Genomic DNA, 21479 nt, shown 5'->3' with positions numbered 1-21479 from the left:
ATGGGACCCCGAGCTGACCAGAGTGCTGCCTGAGTGCATTCTGCCAGGTGACAGGGGCGGGCCAGCATAATGCCTGAAGCCTTACACCCACACCTTTTCCAAAGCTGGCATCTCTGCAGTCGGTATCCAAACGGAGTCATCACAATGAGAAACCGGCACCCCCACCCCCACGGTGACTGTCCAACCACACAGAACAGAGATGTTGATCTCATCCTGTTCTCCTGCTCCCTGTGGCTGGACTCAGCGGGGCTGGTGACAACTGTCATGAGAGTGTAGTCACTGGAAAGCTTTCATTCTCTATAATCTCTTCTTATTTCTGAGCACACTGGGACTTTTAATGCAGCTTTGTCTTTCTCTTTTGACTTTCTAGCTCAGTCAGGCTGTGGCTGAAGCAACGTCCCCTGCACACCTAGTAGAGAAAGAGTGTGCAGGTTTCCTTTATTCCTTGGTCAAGATGCAGCCTTTTCCATGTAACTCGGGCTCATTCATCCATTTGTCTGAATCTTCTGTGGCATTCATTTTGTTTTTGTTTATTTGTTTACTTATTCATTCTAGTAACCTTCAAAAGGCATTGAAATCTGCCTCTAGGGACAGGTAAATGGGGCTCCCCTTCGGTAAGGGCAATGTGTTCCCTTGGTTGCAGAGCAAGTAGCCACTAAACCTGAGAGGGTGCAGAAGAGGGGCTGCCCTGGGGGCTGAGCCTTGTGGGGAGGGGATTTCCTGTGGATTGGCTGCAGGACACCAGTGTGGTTAGCCAGGGTAGAAACAGGAACTGGGGCTTGTATGTCGGAGAGGGGTCCCAGGTCTCAGAGCTTCTTCGGGTTCCTTCAGGTTCCTTCATACCTTACCCTTACTATGGAGAGACTCTGCATGTACTGGGAAGTGTTCCCATGTTCACTCTGGGACATATGACCCTAGCGTGAGTCAAGGTGCCCAGGGTCTCTGTTCTGCCCCAGATTCGCTTTATTCTGGAACCCTTTGCTGGGGCCTGCCAGAAGTCCTAAGCAGTTCAGGAGATACAAACAGTGGCAGGAACACAGGGCTCAAGTGTGTGACGTGGACAGCCTCACTCTGGCTTAGGTACACCTTCTCTGGAACCTTCTAGTGTCATCTCCTCCCTGTGCTGTTCCTCTCTGGCTCTGTGGGGCCGGCCACTACAGGCACAAGCTGCACAGCTAGCTTTGGGTCTTTGGACCAGCCTCACTTTGGACAGAGGTTGCCTGTTGTGACCAGGCTGGTCACCTGATCACCATGTCACCTGCTGACCTTACAACAATAGCCCCACCACACCTTCAGTGTTGTTATATCCGTTCAGACCCAGACCCTGCTCCCTCCTCCACCTGACCTGGGCCATTTCTCCCTGTTCTCCATGCTCTCCCCACAGAGCCCAGATAACAGGGAGCATCTCCTCCAGTGCTCCCGCCCCCATCCAGGTATCCACCTGGACCCTCTGTGTTCCAAACACCATCCAGCCACCCCTTCTGATCTTCCCCTCTGCTACTGAGACCAACTCCCCAAAACATGTTCTAGAATCTCCCAGGCTTGTTGTGACCAGTCTTCTCAGAACTGGGTAAGGTCAACCCCCTTGTCCAAAACCCCCTCGGGCTGCCTAGCTTCCAAACGTTAACAATCCCCCAACCTCTACACTGGCCCTCTGTCACATGCACAGTCCCTGTCCTTGACTCTGTCACTCTGATGGGCTCCTATGGTACCAGGCAGGATGGCTGAGTCCTATCACCTGCCATTTACTTGAGACCACAGGCCACAGAGAGGCCTGATGATAGGAGACTGTGAGTCAGGGACCTGTCAGTGATGCTGAAATGGAACAAGGAGCCTGGCTTTCATCAAGGGGCGGAGGCCTCTGCAAGCAGGTAGACTTCAGGCTACAGACAACAGAATGAGTCCAAGGGGAACAAGGCTGAGGAGGTGGGCGAGGAGTGAGTACCCACTTAAACGATAAGGAGGCTGATACTCACTGGCCAGGAGAGGCACATCTGCAGTCCCCTCTCCTCAGCCATGTTGCCCTCACAGAATGTGACGGGATGACTAGGGGGGAAAGGCAATGTTGGTCAGGACAGTCAGGATCCCAGCACTGACTGAGAGTGCAGCAGACAATGACCCTGACCAGAGTGGACACAGCATGGGCTGAACCCAGAGCAGGTGCACATAGTACCTGGGCCTAAAAGAATAAGACTTCCAATGTATGAACCAGCATACAGCCCAAAATAAATGGAGTGCTTTGTATCGATAGTTTCAAGGTAGAAATGTAACTTAAGTGTGTGACATTTATTCTTTTCAATTTTTTATTTTTTATTTCATTTTACATACCAACTACAGTTCTCCCTTCCATCCCTCCTCCCACGCCCACCACCCCCTCCCACCACCCCTCAATTCCCCCCTAGCCCACTCTCAGTCCACTCCTCCTCACCTGCAAGGGCTCCCATGAGGAGTCAACATAGTCTGTCACAATAGGTTGGGGCAGGGCCAGGCCCCTCTCCCTTGCATTAAAACCGAACACAGCATCCCACCATAGAGAATGGGGTCCAGCAAGCTAGTTCATGCACTGGCATTATATCATGGTCCTACTAAGTGTGTCATTTATAATAGCAACAAAACCCACAGGAATCCAGCAATTAAGGCAGCAAGATTTTTAAGAAATAGAACAGTCAAGTAAGTCAACACAATGAACATACGTGGAGAGATTTCATCGTCCCCTAAAATATAGGTGGTTATTTGTGAATATAAATAAATATCCTGACTAAGCATCATGATTTCATTTTGCAAGCAGATTAAAAGGGGGCTAGTCCTTCTTGAATAACATTGGCTTATACACACACACACACACACACACACACACACACACGGGGGGGGGCACGGACACGTTCACACACCCGGTATTCCAGCCTGGTACAGAGCCCTCCCTCACTCTCCTGTGCACAGACAGGACAATGCCAGCTTCCAAACCAAAAGAAGACTCTTCTCCCCTCCCGCTCATTTCCTGTTTGTGGAGAACAGGATTTCTATGCCCTGGGCAGCAGGCCCAGGCAGCATGCTGACCACAGGAATGGCAGACTTGCTGGTCTTGGCAGGGGAAAGCAGTCGCTTGCAGGACAGGTACTAACACTCCTTGGTACCACAGGCTCACATCTACTCCCTGGGGGCCACACTGAAGGCTGCCCTGGAGTTTGTGGCAGAACCAGAGCTGGAGCCCAGGCTGAGCCCAGACCTGGAGGGTCTGCTGAGCCAGATGCAGGCAGAAGACCCCAGGGACCGGCCAGACCTGGAGGTAAGCTCCCAGCTAGACACGCATGCTGCATGACCATACAGACAGCACAGACCCTGCAGCCTCACTGGGTTCCTTGGCTGGAATCTGGAGGCCCTGTGTTCTGTTGAGATAGAGGCCGGGTTTTGCTATACCTTGTGTAATAAAAGCTATCAGGGGCAAAACAGTCTTTTTTTTCCTGCCAGGATGTATGCCTTGCTTTTTTTTTTTATGTATCAGAGAGTGCATGTGTAAACAGGTGGCCTGATCTGGGGGTGATGGGTGCCATCCCAGAGCTGTGCAGTTGGGCGGGTCTCAGGAGGCTAGGCTTCCTTGGAGAGCTGCAACCTGAGAGGCACCCTGGCGCTTGCAGAGCATCATAGCACTGTGCGAGGAGAAGATGCAGCCTGCGTCCTCATGCCGCCTGTGCCGCAGTCTTTCAGCCATTGGAAGAAGGGTGCTCTCCATTGAGTCCTTCGGAGCATTCCAGGGTAAGCGCCAACACTTACACGTCTATGCCTACACATGTACACATGCATACACATACGTTCATACATGTGCACAGGGACACATACACATTTAACACCATCCGCAGAAGAATGCACACAGTATAGTAACACGCACCCTTACTCATGTTCACATGTTCTCATACACCATATAAACACCACACTCACAGTCACACACTTGTTCAAATCCAGCACATGTGTATCCCATGTAAACATGCTCATGTGTTTATACCATTACATACATAAATATGCAAATGCCTGTTTATACTACACACTCGAGTGCAAGTGTGCAGACTGGTGTATACATCTACATTCAAGTGCATACCACATACGTGTACACATGTGCCTGCTGCGCACACGCTGCCATTTTCAAACTCAGGCTTCGTGACTCCAGCCAGCCCTGTCTGGTGCGCTCACCTCTCCACATGCAAAGCTGTTGCCATCCATCCAGAATTTATCATAGTCTCGGGACCAGGCTGGCCTCCACAACTACCCAGAGCCTCAGAGTGGCTGGAGGGTCATCCCTGACAAGCAAGCAGCAGGGTTTGTAATGCTGCAGCCCTGATGATTGCCAGTGTCACCTCGACAACAGGAGAGGGTGACTTCTGAGGGCAGGTATAGACAAAATACTGAGTAAAACAGGCAGCTGAGTCGCTGTGGCATGTATGCAGAACTTTGTGACATACTGTGTGTGTGCAATTGTGTACCATAGCATGTGTGCAAGACCATCCTGCATGCCATGTGTGTAGAAGACTATGTGCCCTATGCCTGCCACCAGACTCCACTTCTCCCCCTAGGGAGTGGCTTGTATAATCACAACGGAAAAATGAGGAGCTTTGGGATAAAGTAATTAATTAGATGGCAAGGGCTGATCCCCTGGGAAGCTCAGCCAAGAGGGAGACCCAGAAGCCTGCATTCAGAGACTATAATTGACTGAGTTATGTGACTGTAGATCCTGGGGACCTGGAGCCTATGCTAAGGGGACAAGTGGGAATCTGGAAGTACAGGACATGTAAGCCTGCCCTGTGAGACTTTGGGGAGGGAACTGTGGTGATGAGTAGGACAGGGTCAGGGATGGCTCTCAGGTCACCACCCTAGCACAGACTCCTGATCCCAACTTCCCTGCAGTAACCATTTCCTGCTTCTGTTCAGACCTCAGTGAGAACACATGGAGGGGAAGACCTGCTCCAAGAAATGTGGGGCCCAAGAAGATGCCAGGAGACCTCAGCACTGATCCAGAGGCACTGTCCTCACCAAGGGGCCTACTCCAGCCTCCTGCCTCCAGAGATGCAGAGCAGGAGACTGGTCAAGGTCCCAGAGCCCCCTCCCCCAAACCACTGCTTTCGGCCCCCATGAGAAATGGTGAGAGCCCAGGACAGGAAGGGCTGGCCAACCTTGTCCTGGATGCCAGGTGCCCCCTGGGTGAGGTGGACAGAGACATCCTCAGGCGAAGCCGGCTGAAAAAGGCTCAGACATTTCCCAGGCTACTGCAGGAAAGTACGGAGACCAGCACCCTCTGTCTGTCACTGACCAGCTCAAGAAACCAGCTGACCATATCCGAGTTCTTCCCCCCAGACCCCAGCAAACTCTTCCTGGAAGGGAAAAATGGTCTTTCTAGCTTCAATACACAGTCTAGAAGCAGACTTTGGCCAGAGCAGGAACCTGGAGTCCAGCTGGATAAGGCACCAGGTGCAGGCCGCAATTCGCATAGGAGTCCAGGAGCCTCCGGACAGTCTGAGGCTGCATCTCCTAGCCAGGGACCCGCAGAGTACAAACTTTTGCCCCGCCCAGTAGACTCTGGAGATTCAGACCGTGAAGGCCAAATATCTAAGAGTGAAGAGGGAATTCCAGAAGGATCCAGACAACTGGAAAGTGCAGCCACTGAGCAGGTATGTGAGGTAGAAGGGGGTCAGAGGCTGCTTCTCCTTATCCTGGATGTGCAGCTCACACAGGCCCTGCCCCGCCCTGCCTTCACTCTTGACCAATAATTAACAGTGTCTTGTGGGCTCCCTATTTTTGAAGGGAATTTCAAATGCAAATTGAGGGAAGGGCTGGATGTCACCCCCAGACATGGGCCCCCAGGCCAGAACCCCTCCCTGTGGTCTTTCTAGATGTGTAAGTTCACCTCTGAACACCCTAGAAAGAAACAATTTCCTCAGCCCCAATCCACCCGTGTACAGGTGCATCCCCATGGTTCATTATCTTCCCAGACTGAAGTAGACAGCTCCTAGATTGGGCTTCAGGGGCCCAACCATTTTCCAAGCCTTACCTCAGACTAGGTTCCATGAGCTTCATACTTCACAGAGGGATGGAATTCCAGTACCTGGGTCTGCAGGTCAGATGTGGACCACAGCACTAAGTGTGCTCCCACCTTGGCTGTTCAGTGGGTCCCTCAAAGCTCTGTGTCCCCACGTGTTTCTCAGAGTAAGGACACCTGAGCCAGTGGCCTAGTTTACATTTGTATATCAAAAACCATCAGGCCAGCTGGGTGGTGGTGGCGCACGCCTTTAATCCCAGCACTCAGGAGGCAGAGGCAGGCAGATCTCTGTGAGTTCAAGGCCAGTCTGCTCTACAGAGTGAGTTCCAGGACAGCCGGGGCTACACAGAGAATCCCTGACTCCAAAAGTCAAGAAAAAGAAAGAAAGAAAGAAAGGAAGGAAGGAAGGAAGGAAGAAAGAAAGAAAGAAAGAAAGAAAGAAAGAAAGAAAGAAAGAAAGAAAGAAAGAAAGAAAGGAAAAAAGGAAAAAAGCATCCCTATTTCCCACCAGGCTTTGTTACCCCGAAGGAGAGAGTGTGAGGCAGGTATTTCTGTGGTGTATATTATCATTTGCACACTGATGAGAGCTTGAAGAATTCCCATGGGAGTGTGGATGTCTGGTGTAGGGTTGGTGATGCAGATGATCTGCATTGTCTGGGTCTGTGGTACTCACATATGCTCAACCACCATCTCAGGATTTCTCCACAGGGTACAGTCATCTTACAACACCATCTTCTAGATGGATAAACAGAGGTCTGGACAGCTGAGTAGCCTATGGTGGGAAATGCACTGCTAAGGAGGAAAGTTGATGTCTAGCTTGAAAAAGAACAGAGCAAATCAGTAAGCCTGGCTTTCACCTTAGCCATCTGGTCAACCTGCCTCAGATAGAGTATGCCCAGGACCCTCCAAACCTCAGACTCCCACATAGGGATGGCCCAGAACTGTTAATGTATCAACCCTTCCTGTGCACGGAGCCAGTGGATAGTATCTCAGGTGAAGCTGATGGCCTCTGAAAGCTTCTGCTACTGCTAATGTGTGTGTACTTCTGTGGTGACCTTGTTCCCAGATCTTCAGGTGGTTTCCACAGGCAGGAGCCATCTTCTAAGTTCCATTAGTTATATTCACCTGAAGATGTATTAAGATACACATAAACACAAAATTTACCATCTTAACCACCTCTAAGTGCATGGCCCAGTGTATTAAGGACATTCACATCTCACTATCTCCAGAGCAGACTCTCTTAACCTGTGGGTCATGACCCCTTTGGGGGTTTAAATGGCCTTTTCACAGGGGTCACCTAAGACCATTGGAAAACACAGATATTTACATTATGATTCATAATAGTAGCAAAATTACCATTATACAGTAACAGCGAAAATAATTTTATGGTTGGGGGTCACCACAACTTGAGGGACTGTATTAAAGGGTCACAGCATTAAGAAGACTGAGAACCACTGCTCCAGAGGTTTTCCATAAGTCGGGCATTGATGGCTCATGCCTTTAATCCCAGCACTCCAGAGGCAGAGGCAGGCAGATCTCTGTGAGTTCGAGGCCAGCCTGGTCTACAGAGCGAGTTCCAGGACAACCTCCAAAGCACAGAGAAACCCTGTCTTGAAAAACCAAAAATAAAATTCTCACAGAGGTTTTCCATTCCCTACACCTGAGCTCTGCCTCCAACGAACACTGGTTTTCCTTCATTCCTCTCCACGGCCTCATCACCTTCTATATTTTTACAAATACAACCTCGTGTGTGAAATCCAACAGCTTCTGTTATCTAGCGTGTTTCATTCCCATAATGCCTTCAAGATCCACCAGTAATCAACAGTGCAGTGTCTCCTCCTCCTCCCTGCTCTTTTTTCTCCTTGTCTCGTGGTACCTGCACAGTCCCGGGACTCACTCTGGAGCTGTGAGGGAGCTTCAGTTCTTGGTCCTCCTGCCTCCACTTCTCAAATGCTGGGATTACAGGTGCCACCACGCCCAGCTCTTGAATGTTCTCCTGGGCCATGCCCTTAGAAATAGTTGAAACATTTAAGTTTTATGCTCTGTATTTTAACACACACACACATCACTTCACACACACACACACACATACACACAGAAGTGAAATCTCTTCATTTTAAAACTTGAGCAGTCCTATAATATTCTGTCCCGTGGATGGACTACATTTCTTCTCTCTCTTGTTTTAATCGACCTTTATTTTAATTTATGTGTATGACTGTGGACTGCTATTTAGGTGCTGGGAATTGAAAGGTCCTCTACAAGAGCTATTTCTCCAACCCCTGGACCACATTTCTTTATCCATCCATCAGTATTTGAGATGCTTCCCCTTTTGGGGTCTGGTGAATGATGCTGCCTTGAACCTGGGTAGACAGCTGTCCACTCCAGTTTCCTTTCAGGTCTTAGTGGAATTGTTGGATCTTAGGTGATTCCCTGTACTTTCTCTAAGGAACTGCCATCCTTTCCCATGGCAGCTGCACCATTTCATGGGTGAGGGCTCCAGGTTCTCCACATACCCACCCATGGAATTTGGAGAACTTCTCCAGTCCCTTGCATAGGGGATACTGCATGTGGGAACGGAATCACTATTCACCTGTCACCCTCCATGGAAACTCTTCCTTAGCACCGAGAGGACTGAGTGTTCTCATGTGACCTGTCTCTTCCACAGAGCCTCTCCCTGCAGGACCTTCTGTCTAAGCTAGGCCGGCCCTTCAGGGAGTACGAGCTGTGGGCCCTGTGCCTCTCCTGCCTTAGCACTCTGCAGAAATACACGGAGCACCCAGGTGATGGGTCTGAGCCCTGGGCCCAAAAGCTGGGAGGGAGAGAGGGGAGTAGCAAAATGCTATGAGCCAGAGGCAGCGATGGAAGCTCGGTTTTACTGGGCAACATACCCTAGGGGGACACCTGGGTCTTGGCACAAAGGGACAGTGGAGACAATTGCCTAAAATGTGGTCCTAACATCAATAGCCCCCTCCCCCCAGTAAAAGAAGGGTCTGGGATGTTACACTAGTTTGTGACCCTGCATGTTCAACCCTGCTGAATAATCACATAACTGGACTGTCATCTGTGCTCTCAAAGTGCCATGTGCAGTAATGGAGGTAGCATCTGAGGGGACCAGGCTGCCACCCTTGGAGAAATATTGTCCAAGGACAATCTGCTGTTAAGCTGCCTCTCAGCCATAAGTCTGGAGAATCTGAAGAGCCCAACCTCCCTCACCCAGCCATTCCCAAGAGCAGAGCACCGTGGGCCTTGTCCACACCCATCCTCCTGTTTATCCTTAACTTGATGAGGATGATAGGCCCCAACAGTGTTCCCAGGAAGCTCTGCTCCTTAGGATGTAAAGACCTCCAGTGCCTGTCCAGTCTTGACAGGTGTCTCTGGGGTCTCTGTGTGCCCCGGAGTCCCCTGATGCTGGCGAGGGAGCTGCCCACATGTAGCTGCATCCTTGTTCTGTTCTGTTGCAGCCCGCCTGTGCCTGGATAACGTGCTGGTGGCTCAGGACGGGACTGTGTTCTTCGGACCACCCCCTTCCAATGGTACACATGGGTCACTCTCAGGGGGCGGAGGACCAGAGCTACCTGCCAGGCTGGGAAGGAAAACCAAACTGTGGTTGCTTTTCTAGGCTCCTACAACTCACTCTTCCTGGCTCCCGAGGTGTCTGAAGAGAAATTGGTGACGGAAAAGGTAAGTGCATCATCTCTCGCGCTGTCTGTGCCCTCTGCCCAGTCGGTCACAGTGCCAAACGCAACACCAACTTCACGTGCTGCGGAGAGTTACTGGTCGTGCGGTGGCGAGTTACTGGTCATATGGTGGAGAGTTACTGGTCATGCGGTGGCGAGTTACTGGTGTGCCACGGGACACACTCCTATCCTGAGGACCTAGGCCCCGTCGCCACTATCAGGCTAATAGGCTTTGACAAACTTTAAATGAAATTAACTAAATTACACTCGGAATCTGGTGCAAACCGCCACTCTGGGGACCAGGTTAGCTAATCCTCCTGGTTTTGGCTCACTTGGTACTTAGCAGGACAGGGGCCAGGTCACTTAAGGAGAGGGAGAGGGACAAATGGAGAGGACCGGGCCTTGAGGGGCAAGGGCTGAAAGGTTTTGGGTGGAAGGAGTGAGGGAGAAGGGTGATACCAGAGAGGACAGAGCAAGCCCAGTGGTTTTCAACCTCATGTGCTGGACCCTGCTGCTAGAGAAATGGCCCCTGGGAAATTCCACAGAGGCAAACGGAACCTCCCCAAGGCCAGGCTTTCTAGCCAGAGGGGTCAGGAAAAAGCAAGGTGACTTCAGACACCCTGCCCGTGCCTTCTGCTTATGCAATTCACATGGGGCCTACTGGCCGGCTGAGACCTAGAGCAACAAAGGTGCATTGGCCTCAGCTGCTGATGCTGAGGGTCCATCCACCCACGGCAGCTGCGGGGAGCTGGAACCATAGACACTTGGACAAGAAAAAGAAAGGAGACCAAACGTTGAACATGCCTGAGGAGCCTGCCCTAGAAAACCAAGCGTTCGTGTCATCAGAATTCTGGAAGGGAAGAAAACAGTGGGGGAGGCAGAAGAATAATCAAGAATAATGAAAGAAAAATATCCAATTATGGCAAAACACATAAACCCACATATTCAAGACACAGGAAAGAAAAAGGGAATAAACCTAAAAAACCAACATCAGGTTATAGTAAAACCTCTGAAACTGAGATCAAAAGAGAAACAGTTTATCCACCCACAGGGGAAAACAGTTCAAATGTCAGTGAGTTCCTTCTGGATGACCTTTCACCCAGAGTCTCATGAAAACACCTTTGTATCAAGACAGGCGATGGTGGCCTAAGCCTTGAAACCCAGCACTCGGGAAGCAGAGGCAGGCGGATCTCTGTGAGTTCAGATTTCTGTGAGTTCGAGACCAGCCTGAGCTACAAGAGCTAGTTCCAGGACAGGCTCCAAAGCCACACACACACACACACACACACACACACACACACACACACACACACACACACACACACACACACACACACACACACACACACACACACACACACACTCTCTCTCTCTCTCTCTCTCTCTCTCTCTCTCTCTCTCTCTCTCTCTCTCTCTCTAAACTGAGGCAGTAATAGTTATAGTGCAGCATACAGACTGGGCTGGCAAGATGGTGGATAAAGCGCAGGTCTAACAGTCCTGAGTCCAAGCCCCAGAACCCAGGGATTCTGGGAAGAGAACTGACACCACAGAGTTGTCCTCTGACTTCCATACACACGGTGGCACCCCGCCCACACACCATCAACACACACAACAATAGTGAGGTGTAGTGAGGTGGGGTTTTGTCAGTTTGCTAATTAAGTATAAAGACTGGGGTGGAGGCTCGGTGGTTCAGAGCATGCGCTGCTCTTGCAAAGCATCAGTTTTATTCCCTGCACCCACAGCAGATGGCTCTTGTAACTCCTGTTCCAGGGCATCTGATGACCTCTTCTGGCTTCCTCAGGCACTGTACTTATGTGAGCAAACACACCCCCCCCACACACACTTTAAAATAAAAGCTCAAAAACTATAGCTGAAGAAATAAGATTATAGATAGCATTGTTTATGTAAAATCCCAAGGAATCCACCATACAAACAAAAATCCCTCCTAAAACTTAGAAGTGAATTCTGCAATGTCACAGGATGCAAGATAAGCTCATGGCTGCAGAGGTGCTAGTCTGCTATGCTGAGGGGGTAACGTGGGGAAAACAGTGTATTTCAGTGGTCAGGAAGAAGCATGGATGGGACAAATCATGACACAGCCCTGAGAATGGGTCTCCAGTGACTTCCTCCAGCTAGACTCCACCCCAGCTGACTTCCTCCTGTACCTCTCCAAACAGCACCACCCGGGGACAAGTGTTTTAACACACCACCCTGTGGGAGACCATTCATATTCAAACCATAATAGTCTGGCTGAGTCATGATGTGTGACATTTATAATTCCCACAATCTAAATATTCTTACCCAGCTAACCTCTAGCTTCCTGGACTCAGGTGTCGGTCAGTCCAAGATCAAGTTCACAGCCAACTGTTGCCACATGATTGGGAAATTGCCAGCTCAGTGTTTATTAAAGTTTTAAAAACTTAAGCATTTTTGACATTTAAAATATTTATTTTTGGCTGGGTGTTTGTTGCAATCGCCTTTAATCCCAGCACTCGGGAGGCGGAGGCAGGCGGATCTCTGTGAGTTCGAGACCAGCCTGGTCTACAGGGTGAGTTCCAGGACAGCCTCCAAAACAATACAGAGAAACCCTGTCTTGAAAAACCAAAATAAATAAAAATAAACAAAAAAAACTGGGGAGATGCCTCATGGTAAGCCCACTGGCTCTTCTAGAGATCTAGGTTCAATTTCTAGCACCCACATGACAGAACCACAAAACCCATTCACATAAAAATTCTAAAGTAAACTCTGGTGATAGAAATGGGGGGGTCATTGCTCTGACTGCCTGGGAAAGTGGTTCTAAAGTCTTGGGAATCATTTGTGGAAATTTGGAAACATTAAATGAGGCAGACTAGAGTAGCCCTAGAAAGTCGTAAGCAGAGCTCAAAGGGCAATGCTGGTGAAAGGTGAACTGCAGGACAGAGGTGGAGGTGGCTTGCACCTTTAATTCCAGCTGGAGCCAGAGGCAGGTGGATCTCTGCGTTCGAGGCCAGCCTGGTGTACAGAGCGAGTTCCCTGCCTGGAAAAAGGGGGGAAAAAAGGAAGGAAGGAAGGAAGGAAGGAAGGGTAGTTTAGAATGCTGATAGAAATGCAGAAAAGGCTGGGTGCATACAGTTTCAAGTGGAAAGAAGACTTTACTGGGAATTGAACTGGAAGCCACTTGTGTTCCCTTCTGGCAAATCACTTCAGTAAGAGACTGAATTCAAAAGTATTAGACTAATTACTTTTATGAGGGAAATTTCAAGGCACCACATAGTTTAGGTTGTGGCATGGTTCTTGCTGGCTGGTTTTAGTTAGAATTTGCAGGGCGACCTGGGATCAAAAAGTAGAGTCAGGGTTTGAGACATTTGCAGTTTGCTCCTAACGGAAGCAGAACAGAAGGTTGGGGCCAAGGCCAGAGATTGCAGAACAGATTGCAACCATTAAAAAGAAGAGAAACACTTGGAGCTGGGACAATGGGGAACATGCCCAGAGGGAATCTCAGGAATGGCCTGACCCCACCCACAGCGACCAATTATAAAGGCTTTTGTAAGACCTCCCCTGTAAAGACAAAGTGTTGTTCCAGGGTGAACTGCTTGCAAAAGATCAGCCTGGAAACATGTTTCCCTCATGCTCCTTTCACAGAACTTAACTTTCCAGACTCTCGGAAACTGTTACAGCCATGATCCCAGTGAGTTTGGTCCCTGCTCCAGCTGACAACATGTCTGGCATTGCCCACAGAATACTGGGGTTTTGCAGAGGGTGCAGGAGTTACAAGGGTCCTGGGGGCTCAAGAGAAGACTTCAAAGGAAAGCAAGGCAGAGGCAGGCAGGTCCCCGACAGGATCATGCTTAAAGCTCTGAGAGTAAAGCCTAAACTGCATCAGACATGTATAATATCCCTCTATCTTTGTTTTTTTCAGGTGTTGATCACAGCAATGATAAAAATGGCTAATAATCAGTTAGTAAAACATGCTACACAGTGTGGCCCAGGAGCTAGAGAAAAAGTAATCTTCCTCCACCCAGAGTTTTGGTTTTATCTGATTGTTTTGAAATTGAGTAGCCCAGGCTGGCCTCAAACTCTGAAACCTACCTGCTTCAGCCTCCAAAGTGCTAGGGTTAAAGGCACATGCCACTGTCCACTATCATGCTTTGCTCTGATGTTACTTATCAAGCATTAGGGGGGCAGAGGCAGGCAGATCTGAAAGCATACATTTGTCAAAGGCCGTTAGAGATGATGCAGTTGAGTAAAAACTGAGGAGAGCATTCAATACAGAGAGAACATCTTAACTCCCGTGCTATGCACTCCCCTATCAGAGAGACAGAGTGACTCAGAGTGACTGTTCTGTGACCACAGAGCCGGTTTTTTAAGCATTTGGCAGGACCACAGAGCCGGTTCTGTGACCACAGAGCCGGTTTTTTAAGCATTTGGCAGGACACTATTAATTGGGAAGGCATCCCAGATGCGCAGGTTCTGGGTGATACATAAGCAAGTGGTTCTCAAACGACTGAGCTTTTGTCCTCATGTCCAGCAAGTCCGACTGGGGTCTTTTACAGTCTCTAAAACCCAAACAGAATAGGGGAGGGGACCTGGTTCTGTTAAACATGTAGATTCCCCCAGACTGTGACCCTGGCTTCCAGGAATCTAGCCGCCAAGGAGTGGCCCAAGACAGTGAGCAGCCACTGTCTGAGGGACTGTACTCTGGGGTGGGGGCAGTCAGACCTGGTGAGCTCCCCTGGCCCCACTGTTACTACCTCTTCCTCCTCTGTCTCCCCACCATACAGGCCTCTGTATACTGTGTGGCTGCAGTTCTGTGGACAGCAGCCAAGTTCAGTGCACCCCGAGACCACAAACTGGCCCTGCCACGCAGGCTCAAGACACTCCTTCTGGATATGGCCAGACGCCATGCCTCGGAACGGCCGTCTGCAGCCGAAGCCATCAAGGTAACTGCACTATGGCTAGGCCCTTTCAGAGTCTCAAGGGTTAGTGTGAGGGACAGTAGAGAGGTCATGGCCATGGCCTGTGATGCCGAAGCTGATAATGACACTTGTCACCTGTGTAGGCAGCATGTTAAGGATTGCCACGTCTTGTACATGATCCTGATCCAGCCATGCTGTGACCCTGTAACAGTACCCTCCTTCCCAGTGTCTGCTTCTCAACTCCCCAATATCAGGCAGCCCATGACACCGCCTTGAGCCCGTTGTCTGAGACTCCAGCTCTTCAGTTTTATTCATAGCTATGGCAGGAAATCTAGACACCGTGCTGCCCAGGACTTGGATTATACAGAAAAGAACCAAGGATCTCGGGTCAAGGGTCTCCGTGACAAATGTTCCTTATGGTATCAGGAGAAATGGGGCAGGCACAACGGAGCCAGTGCCTGGCCCACCGGGCCATCCTGGAGAGACGTCTCCTTTATTTCAGGTGTGCAGCAGCTACCTCCTCCAGCGAGGCATGGACAGCAGCAAGATTCTAGCCCACCTGCGGGCGTCCACCTGCAAGGCAAGACAATGCTTTCCAAAGGTCACGAGGACTCCTTCATGCTGCCACTTGCACCCACGGGCCCTGCTTGTCTCCACTTGCTTTGTAGACTTAGAGGGAATCTAGGGAAGAACAGTGACCAGACAGCTGCCTTCCCAGCAGACCTGTTCCCAGTGATCCCTGCCGAGATGTGCTGCCCACCACTACACAGTGCAGGCACTTTATCGGGAAGACACCCGATAAAGTGCCTGTATAATCCAAGACGGGTGTCCTCGATGGACAGCCCCCCCTGCAACCTTTACATAGGAATCTGGAATCCCCTAACTGGGTGGGGGATCCAGTAAGGGTCCCATCCTGAGGATTACAGGTAGCAGTGGGCAGGAACACGGGGCTCTCTGGGGGCTAGTTCTCCTCCATCTTCATAGTCTCTAGAATCCCACCACAGATTCACTGAGAAGTCCTGATGGCTCTGACTCTGTCTGTGCTAGCTCCCCCAAGCCACAGGATATTCCTGAACTAGCCTGGGGGCTGTGTCTGGTGGTTGTAAAGTATACATCTGTACTATACCTCCTCAGCCCCAGTTGGCCCCAACTGACCATTTATGACTTTCCACCCCAGGTCCACCCAGAGGAAGAGACCATTGGTCTCCAAAATGCCTTCTCAGTGGTGGAACTGAAGCCTCCCATGGAGCCTGCTCCTGAGAGTAGTCCAGGTGGGCCTGCCCAAGCCTTCCCACTCATTGGCCCCTGTACCCCTTAGCCACAGCTGACCCCTGTCCTCCATCGTAGTATTGCCCTGAGTGGACACTTGGAGCACATTTCACCCAGAAGGCAGGATCATCGGGTCAAGGCATGCTGTCTGCCCTTGGCCTAAGCCTTGTCTTCCCTCACTCTGCGGCCTGCAGGTGCTCTCTGTGCAGCCAGTCCCAACCTTCCTTCCCCGGTCCACGTCTGTAAGCCAGTGGATAAGGGACCTCTCCTTAGCATCATTGCACGCTCCGGCCTATGGCCCTGTCTCCTCACTATAGCTCTTCCCAGGCATTGTCGCACATACCTTCAGGCTCCAGGGTTAAACTTGACATTGAACAGCCTATGGACATCTGTGGTGTAGGGTCACTCAAAGGTACCTGCTCATTCCCCCCACTGCTCTTTCTGTCCCCCAACTACCTGCTGTCTCCAGGGTTCCTGCAGGTCAGCAGTGACACCAAGCTTGTCGCTGTCCCCGGGCCTGTGTCTAGTCTACCCCCCTGCAGCAAAGAAGCCTGCCAGCTGCCAGCCGCCTTCACCTCTGAGGCCACTCACTTTAAGCCCATAGTCCTGGCTCAGGACACGGGTGTTGCGAGGTGAGTGTCCCCACTCCCTGCTAGCAGTGGCCCCAGGCACAGGTGGCCCCTCCTGAGTTCTCGTCTCTCTCCACAGAGACCAGTTTGCCTTGTCCTCAGAGTCAAATGAGAAGCCCAGAGATGGAAGTGGTCAGCTGGACAGGGAAGGAACGACAAAGCAGACATCCGGGGAGCTTGTTGAGGGCACTGACCTGAAGGTGTCTGACCAGCTGCCACCTGGTCTGGCACTGCAGGGAGCAACTGCAGACCCTGCTGGTGACTCAGTGTCCCACAGCTCCTGCCCACATGGTCCTTCTCTGGTCACCCATCAAAAAGGAACTTCGGGGACACCCAGCTCTCCTGCCTCATCCCTGCCCCCTGAGCACAGGCCAGATTGTCAGGTCCCACTAGGAGCCACTCTGTCCTCAGGATCCACCTCAGCCAGCCAAGGCCCTGGATACCCATGCAAGCCACCCAGGGGCAAGGCTGCAGTGAGTCCCAGCAGCCCTACGGGCCCAGATGGTCATCCTGAGAAGCCTCGGCCAGCAGACCGCAAGCTCTGTCCATCCAGTGTGGAAACCTCGTCACCCCCTAAGATGACAGCCTGCCCCTCACTGCAGGAAGCCATGCGCCTCATCCAGGAGGAATTTGCCTTTGATGGCTACCTGGACAACGGGCTAGAGGCTCTGATCATGGGTATGAAAGCCACAAGGGCCACCCCGAAAACCCAAGACAAGGGAGAGGTTGAGGGAGGCAGACCCAGTCCAGAGAGCATCAGTATGAAGGGGACTTAGGGGCTCACACATCTGTCCTGCTGAGATCAGTCAGGACAAACAAGGGCAGCTTCCAGCTTACATCATGCAGGAAGAGAGCCCTGCAGCCCATACCCCTCCAACCCCAAAGCCTTGAGACCACCTCCCAGTGACCCAGTGCAAGGGAACCAGAAAGCCTTCCTCCCATGTGTAACCTGACCCATCCTTTGCAAACCAGGGGAGTATATTTACGCCTTGAAAGACCTCACCTTTGCCACCTTCTGTGGCGCCATATCTGAGAAGTTCTGTGACCTGTACTGGGACGAGCAATTGCTGCAGAACCTCTTCAAGGTGGTCAATGGGCCGGCCTCACCCTCTGAGAGGTAAGTATCTGGGTCCAGCATTTCCCTGGGCAGATCAAGCCACCAAACCCTGTTGGCTCAGTACTTACAGCCACCCTCATCCACTCTGACTGCCCCAGAATAGTCCAAGGCAACTCTGTGGTGCTACATGTGATTGTTGCTGGTGTGCGTGGTTGGGGGGAGAGGCAGGAAGGGAAGGAGCCACTGGTAACCGGAAGTTCCACCTTTTAACAGTGAAATTGCCCTAGGCAGCCAGGCATGGTGGTTTACATGTGTAATCCTAGTTCTTGGAAAACAAGAGGCAGGAACTTTGCCATAGTTTGGGGTCAATGTAGATTGCATATTCAGTTCCAAGTCAGCCAGGGCCACATAGTGAGACCCTGTTTCAAAGAAAAAAATAGATAAACAAACAAATAAATAGCCACAGGCAAACATGCGTTCCCCATCCTGCACTCAACCAATAGCATGTCCACATCTCTGAGAAGGCTTTCTGGACTATACCCACCCGCTTTCAAGTGGGGCACTGTGGAGCCAGTGCCCAGGGGTTCTGACACCAGGGAGATGATATGGTCCCGCTTACTCCAGTAGGCTCAGGTGACTTTCCATGCCAATGCATCTCTGCACAGGCCTCAGGCCTCATCCCAATGGGGGCTGACTGATGTTCTCATTACTAGCACTTCTGAGGAGCCTGGATCCCAGCCAGAACACTCACCCAGCAGATGTTCCGTGTCAAGCAAAAGGCCCTCACTGCATGGACTGGGTAAGAGACATGGCCTGCATCGTGAGGACAGGCAAGATCTATTCTCATTGGGGTCCCCGGGACAGCTATAAGAAGACTTCTGTTGTCAAGGACAGCCCTGTGCTGGGAGACATCCAAGGAGCCCAGACCTTAGGGCATGGGTTGTCAGGGGACAGTTCCCCATCCTTTTTCTTGCCAGCATGATACTGACTCTTCACATCTACTCTGAAAGTAGAAGCCACTTAAATACCAGAGCTAGCCTTCCAGATTGTTAGCCAGAACCCCAGATCAACTTAAAACTCAAAGAGTTGGGTCTAGGGGCACACGCCTTTTAATCCCAGCACTCGGGAGGCAGAGGCAGAGTGATTTCTGTGAGTTCGTGGCCAGGCTGCTCTACATAGCAAGTTCCAGGATAGTTAGGACTACATAAAGACCCTGTCTCAAAAAACAAATAAACAAAAGCCTCAATAAGCAGTTTGAGGAAGAGAGGCCAGCCAAGTGGGAGTCCCTGGGGATCAGTGCAAGGCTGTGATCACCTGGGTCTGTCTACTGACTGTGATGAGACCGTGGTGGTGGCTTCATCCTCGTTTAAGTACATCAAGTAGCAGGTGATCATGTCTTGGGCACGAAGTCTACCTGCTCCTGAATGGCCAGAGGCTGCTAGCACAGAGAGAAGCTTCTGGAGTTGCCCAAGTTCCAAGTACCCTGACAGGTCTGTATGTGAAACGTATGTATATGACGGAGCTAGGTTTGATTTTTAAACGCTCTGGCAGAGCACATAGGACCAGAGGGAACATGTCTGGTTGGGATCAGTTCTAGGAGAGGAGAAAGTCCAGGCCCCAGAGAAGTTTGAAGCAGGGCAAATACCTGAGGGAGCTGGTCCTAGCTAAGCCTGTTTCTTCACAAGCACTGCAGTGTCCCCCCCAAACTCCTTTGCAGTTCCACCTAGCACAGTAGCTGTAGCTAGGGTCCTTCATGAGGGTGTCTGGGTTTCCCCCACAGCTGAAGGTGGAGGTGGGGTTGCTACCTATTGACCATCTTTCTTTTAAGGCAAGGAAAAGCCAACTACAACCTGGGGCAGTGGGGGGCCCTGCTCGCCCACAGCACTATCAGATATAGACTCCGACACGCTCTCTCAGGGAAACTTTGAGGTTGGATTTCGGTCTCAGAAGTCAATAAAAGCCACACGAGAGCAACAACCGGCGGCGGAAGTGGATGGGCAGCCAGGCCCAAGTCAGGAGCCCACCAGCAATTCCTCAGATACGGTGGCCCGGCTCGCCAAGTCTGAGGACAGCGGCCCAGCTGTGTCCCCAGGTGCAGCCGATTTCCAGAACTGCAGCCCTGGTTGGTCCAGTGCCTTCTATGAAGCTGACTGCTTTGGAGCCGATGTCTACAACTATGTGAAGGGTCTGGAGAGGCAGAAGGCCAATGGGCACACAGAACTGGAAGCCCAGAGTCCAGTGAGTAGGACTGGTGGGGAGGACATTTGTGGCCTTAGGAGCACCAGGGGGAGGGAGGCTTTTGCTCAGACAAGGCTTCCGGCCACCTAGGTCCAATGACAGGACGCTGAGAACACCCTGTCCAGACTGTGTCTATTCTCAGGACTCTCCCACCCCGGTGGCCTCACTCCTTTTAGCCTGCATTGAAGGTGCTATACTGTGGGCACATGTTCCCACAGCTGGGAGGTGGAGAGTGACTTTTCCCATTAGCTGTGTCTGTGGCTCCCAGATGACACTACTCAAGGAGGGGTCACTTGATGTTTGTGAGCATGATAGTGTTGGGTTAAGTCTCCTGAAGATAGCTCCTGAAGATCTCTTCCATATGGAATCTCGACCCCAGGTGAGAGAAAACACCAGAAGCAGCATGCCTGCAGCAAGTTCGGGCTGGACGTGGGGTCAGTGTGGACTAGCAAGAGTTTCCCTGGCAGGTAGCATGGGGAAAGGCCTGGTCAATAGGGAGAAAGGAGTTGTGAAGTCATCAGCCTGGCCAGCATGGTATACAAAAGGAGCTGATGGCTCTGGAGGTGCTGCATGTGAGGCAGACCCATTGCTGGGAGAAGGGAGGGAGCATCAGTAGCCTGAGTATGGCTATACGTATGGAATATGTGAGCAACAGGCATCTCCACACTGCAGACAGGCAGCCCTGGTCACCCCGCATCCTGGCCTGGTTCTAGGCCTTGCTTCTCCTGCTGATCCAACAGGCCTTTTTTTTTTTTTTTTTTTTTGGCATTTAGAGGAATGCTATGGTTCAATTCATCTTCTTTTTGTCTACACTCGGCTTCCTTCTGATTGTTATTTTGTATGTACACCCAATTGATATTCTTAGCCTTTTTCCAACTAAACTCAGTAGCTCTCCTGCTTAAATTATTCCTCAAATCATCTCTCTCTCTCTCTCTTTCTCTCTCTTTGTTTCTCTCTCACACACATACACAAGAAATCAAAGCTTTTTTTATTTTTTAGTTTTTCGAGACAGGGTTTCTCTGTGGCTTTGGAGGCTGTCCTGGAACTAACTAGCTCTTGTAGACCAGGCTGGTCTCAAACTCACAGTGATCTGCCTGCCTCTGCCTCCCGAGTGCTGGGATTAAAGGTGTGTGTCACCAACGCCTGGCTGCTTTTTAAATTTTTACAACAAATTCAGAATGAGATCTGGTCATAGACAGAAGATGAACTTACATTGCCCTCACTACTTAACTTAGATTTTGTGACCGAGTTAGTTTCTTCAACATCCTATATGTTTCGTGAATTTTAGGTTATGTGTATTTCTCTAAAGTCATTAAAACAGCCTCAGAGACTCTAATTGCCATCAGTATCAGCAATGTGGTGCTAACAAATGTCAATACGAACTACAATCCAAGGCTATTGACACCAACTTCAGTGAGTTCAATGAGCCTCCTCTGGTTCCCTAATGTCTCAGTGCTCACAAACCCTCCCTAGCAGGGTACCAGGATCAGGACAGTGCATGATGGACAGACAGCAGATCACAACTTGGAACTTCATAGTCCCTCATTGTCCAGATGTCCTAGATGTATACTTCCATGGGGGAACCACCAGCCACTGGTAGCTGCTGATTACTTAAACAGTGGCCCACATGGCTGAGAAAGTGACATTTTCGTCTTAGATTTACTAATCTGGACATCCTCAGATGCCCAG

The 21479-nt window shown here is 50.7% G+C and overlaps 1 protein-coding gene across 2 annotated transcripts in view; it reads left to right on the top strand.

Annotated features, from left to right (window-relative positions):
- Positions 1-21479, top strand: part of Kndc1 (kinase non-catalytic C-lobe domain containing 1) — a 48488-nt gene that overhangs the window by 10398 nt on the left and 16611 nt on the right. The window contains exons 4-17 of one of the 2 annotated variants that reach the window (XM_040752136.1): positions 3140-3286; positions 3636-3753; positions 4921-5657; positions 8691-8805; positions 9487-9558; positions 9645-9706; positions 14463-14621; positions 15100-15198; positions 15775-15868; positions 16336-16498; positions 16575-17173; positions 17468-17612; positions 18266-18351; positions 19381-19790. In XM_040752136.1, the coding sequence (XP_040608070.1) occupies positions 3140-3286; positions 3636-3753; positions 4921-5657; positions 8691-8805; positions 9487-9558; positions 9645-9706; positions 14463-14621; positions 15100-15198; positions 15775-15868; positions 16336-16498; positions 16575-17173; positions 17468-17612; positions 18266-18351; positions 19381-19790 (3006 nt within the window). The remainder of the gene's footprint in view (positions 1-3139; positions 3287-3635; positions 3754-4920; positions 5658-8690; positions 8806-9486; positions 9559-9644; positions 9707-14462; positions 14622-15099; positions 15199-15774; positions 15869-16335; positions 16499-16574; positions 17174-17467; positions 17613-18265; positions 18352-19380; positions 19791-21479) is intronic. The other variant, XM_005064255.4, reaches the window with a different exon arrangement.

The sequence above is a fragment of the Mesocricetus auratus genome, unplaced genomic scaffold (assembly GCF_017639785.1).
Source record: "Mesocricetus auratus isolate SY011 unplaced genomic scaffold, BCM_Maur_2.0 Super-Scaffold_4256, whole genome shotgun sequence".
Taxonomy (NCBI): Eukaryota; Metazoa; Chordata; class Mammalia; order Rodentia; family Cricetidae; genus Mesocricetus; species Mesocricetus auratus.
This window is presented reverse-complemented; position numbering and strand designations above follow the sequence as displayed.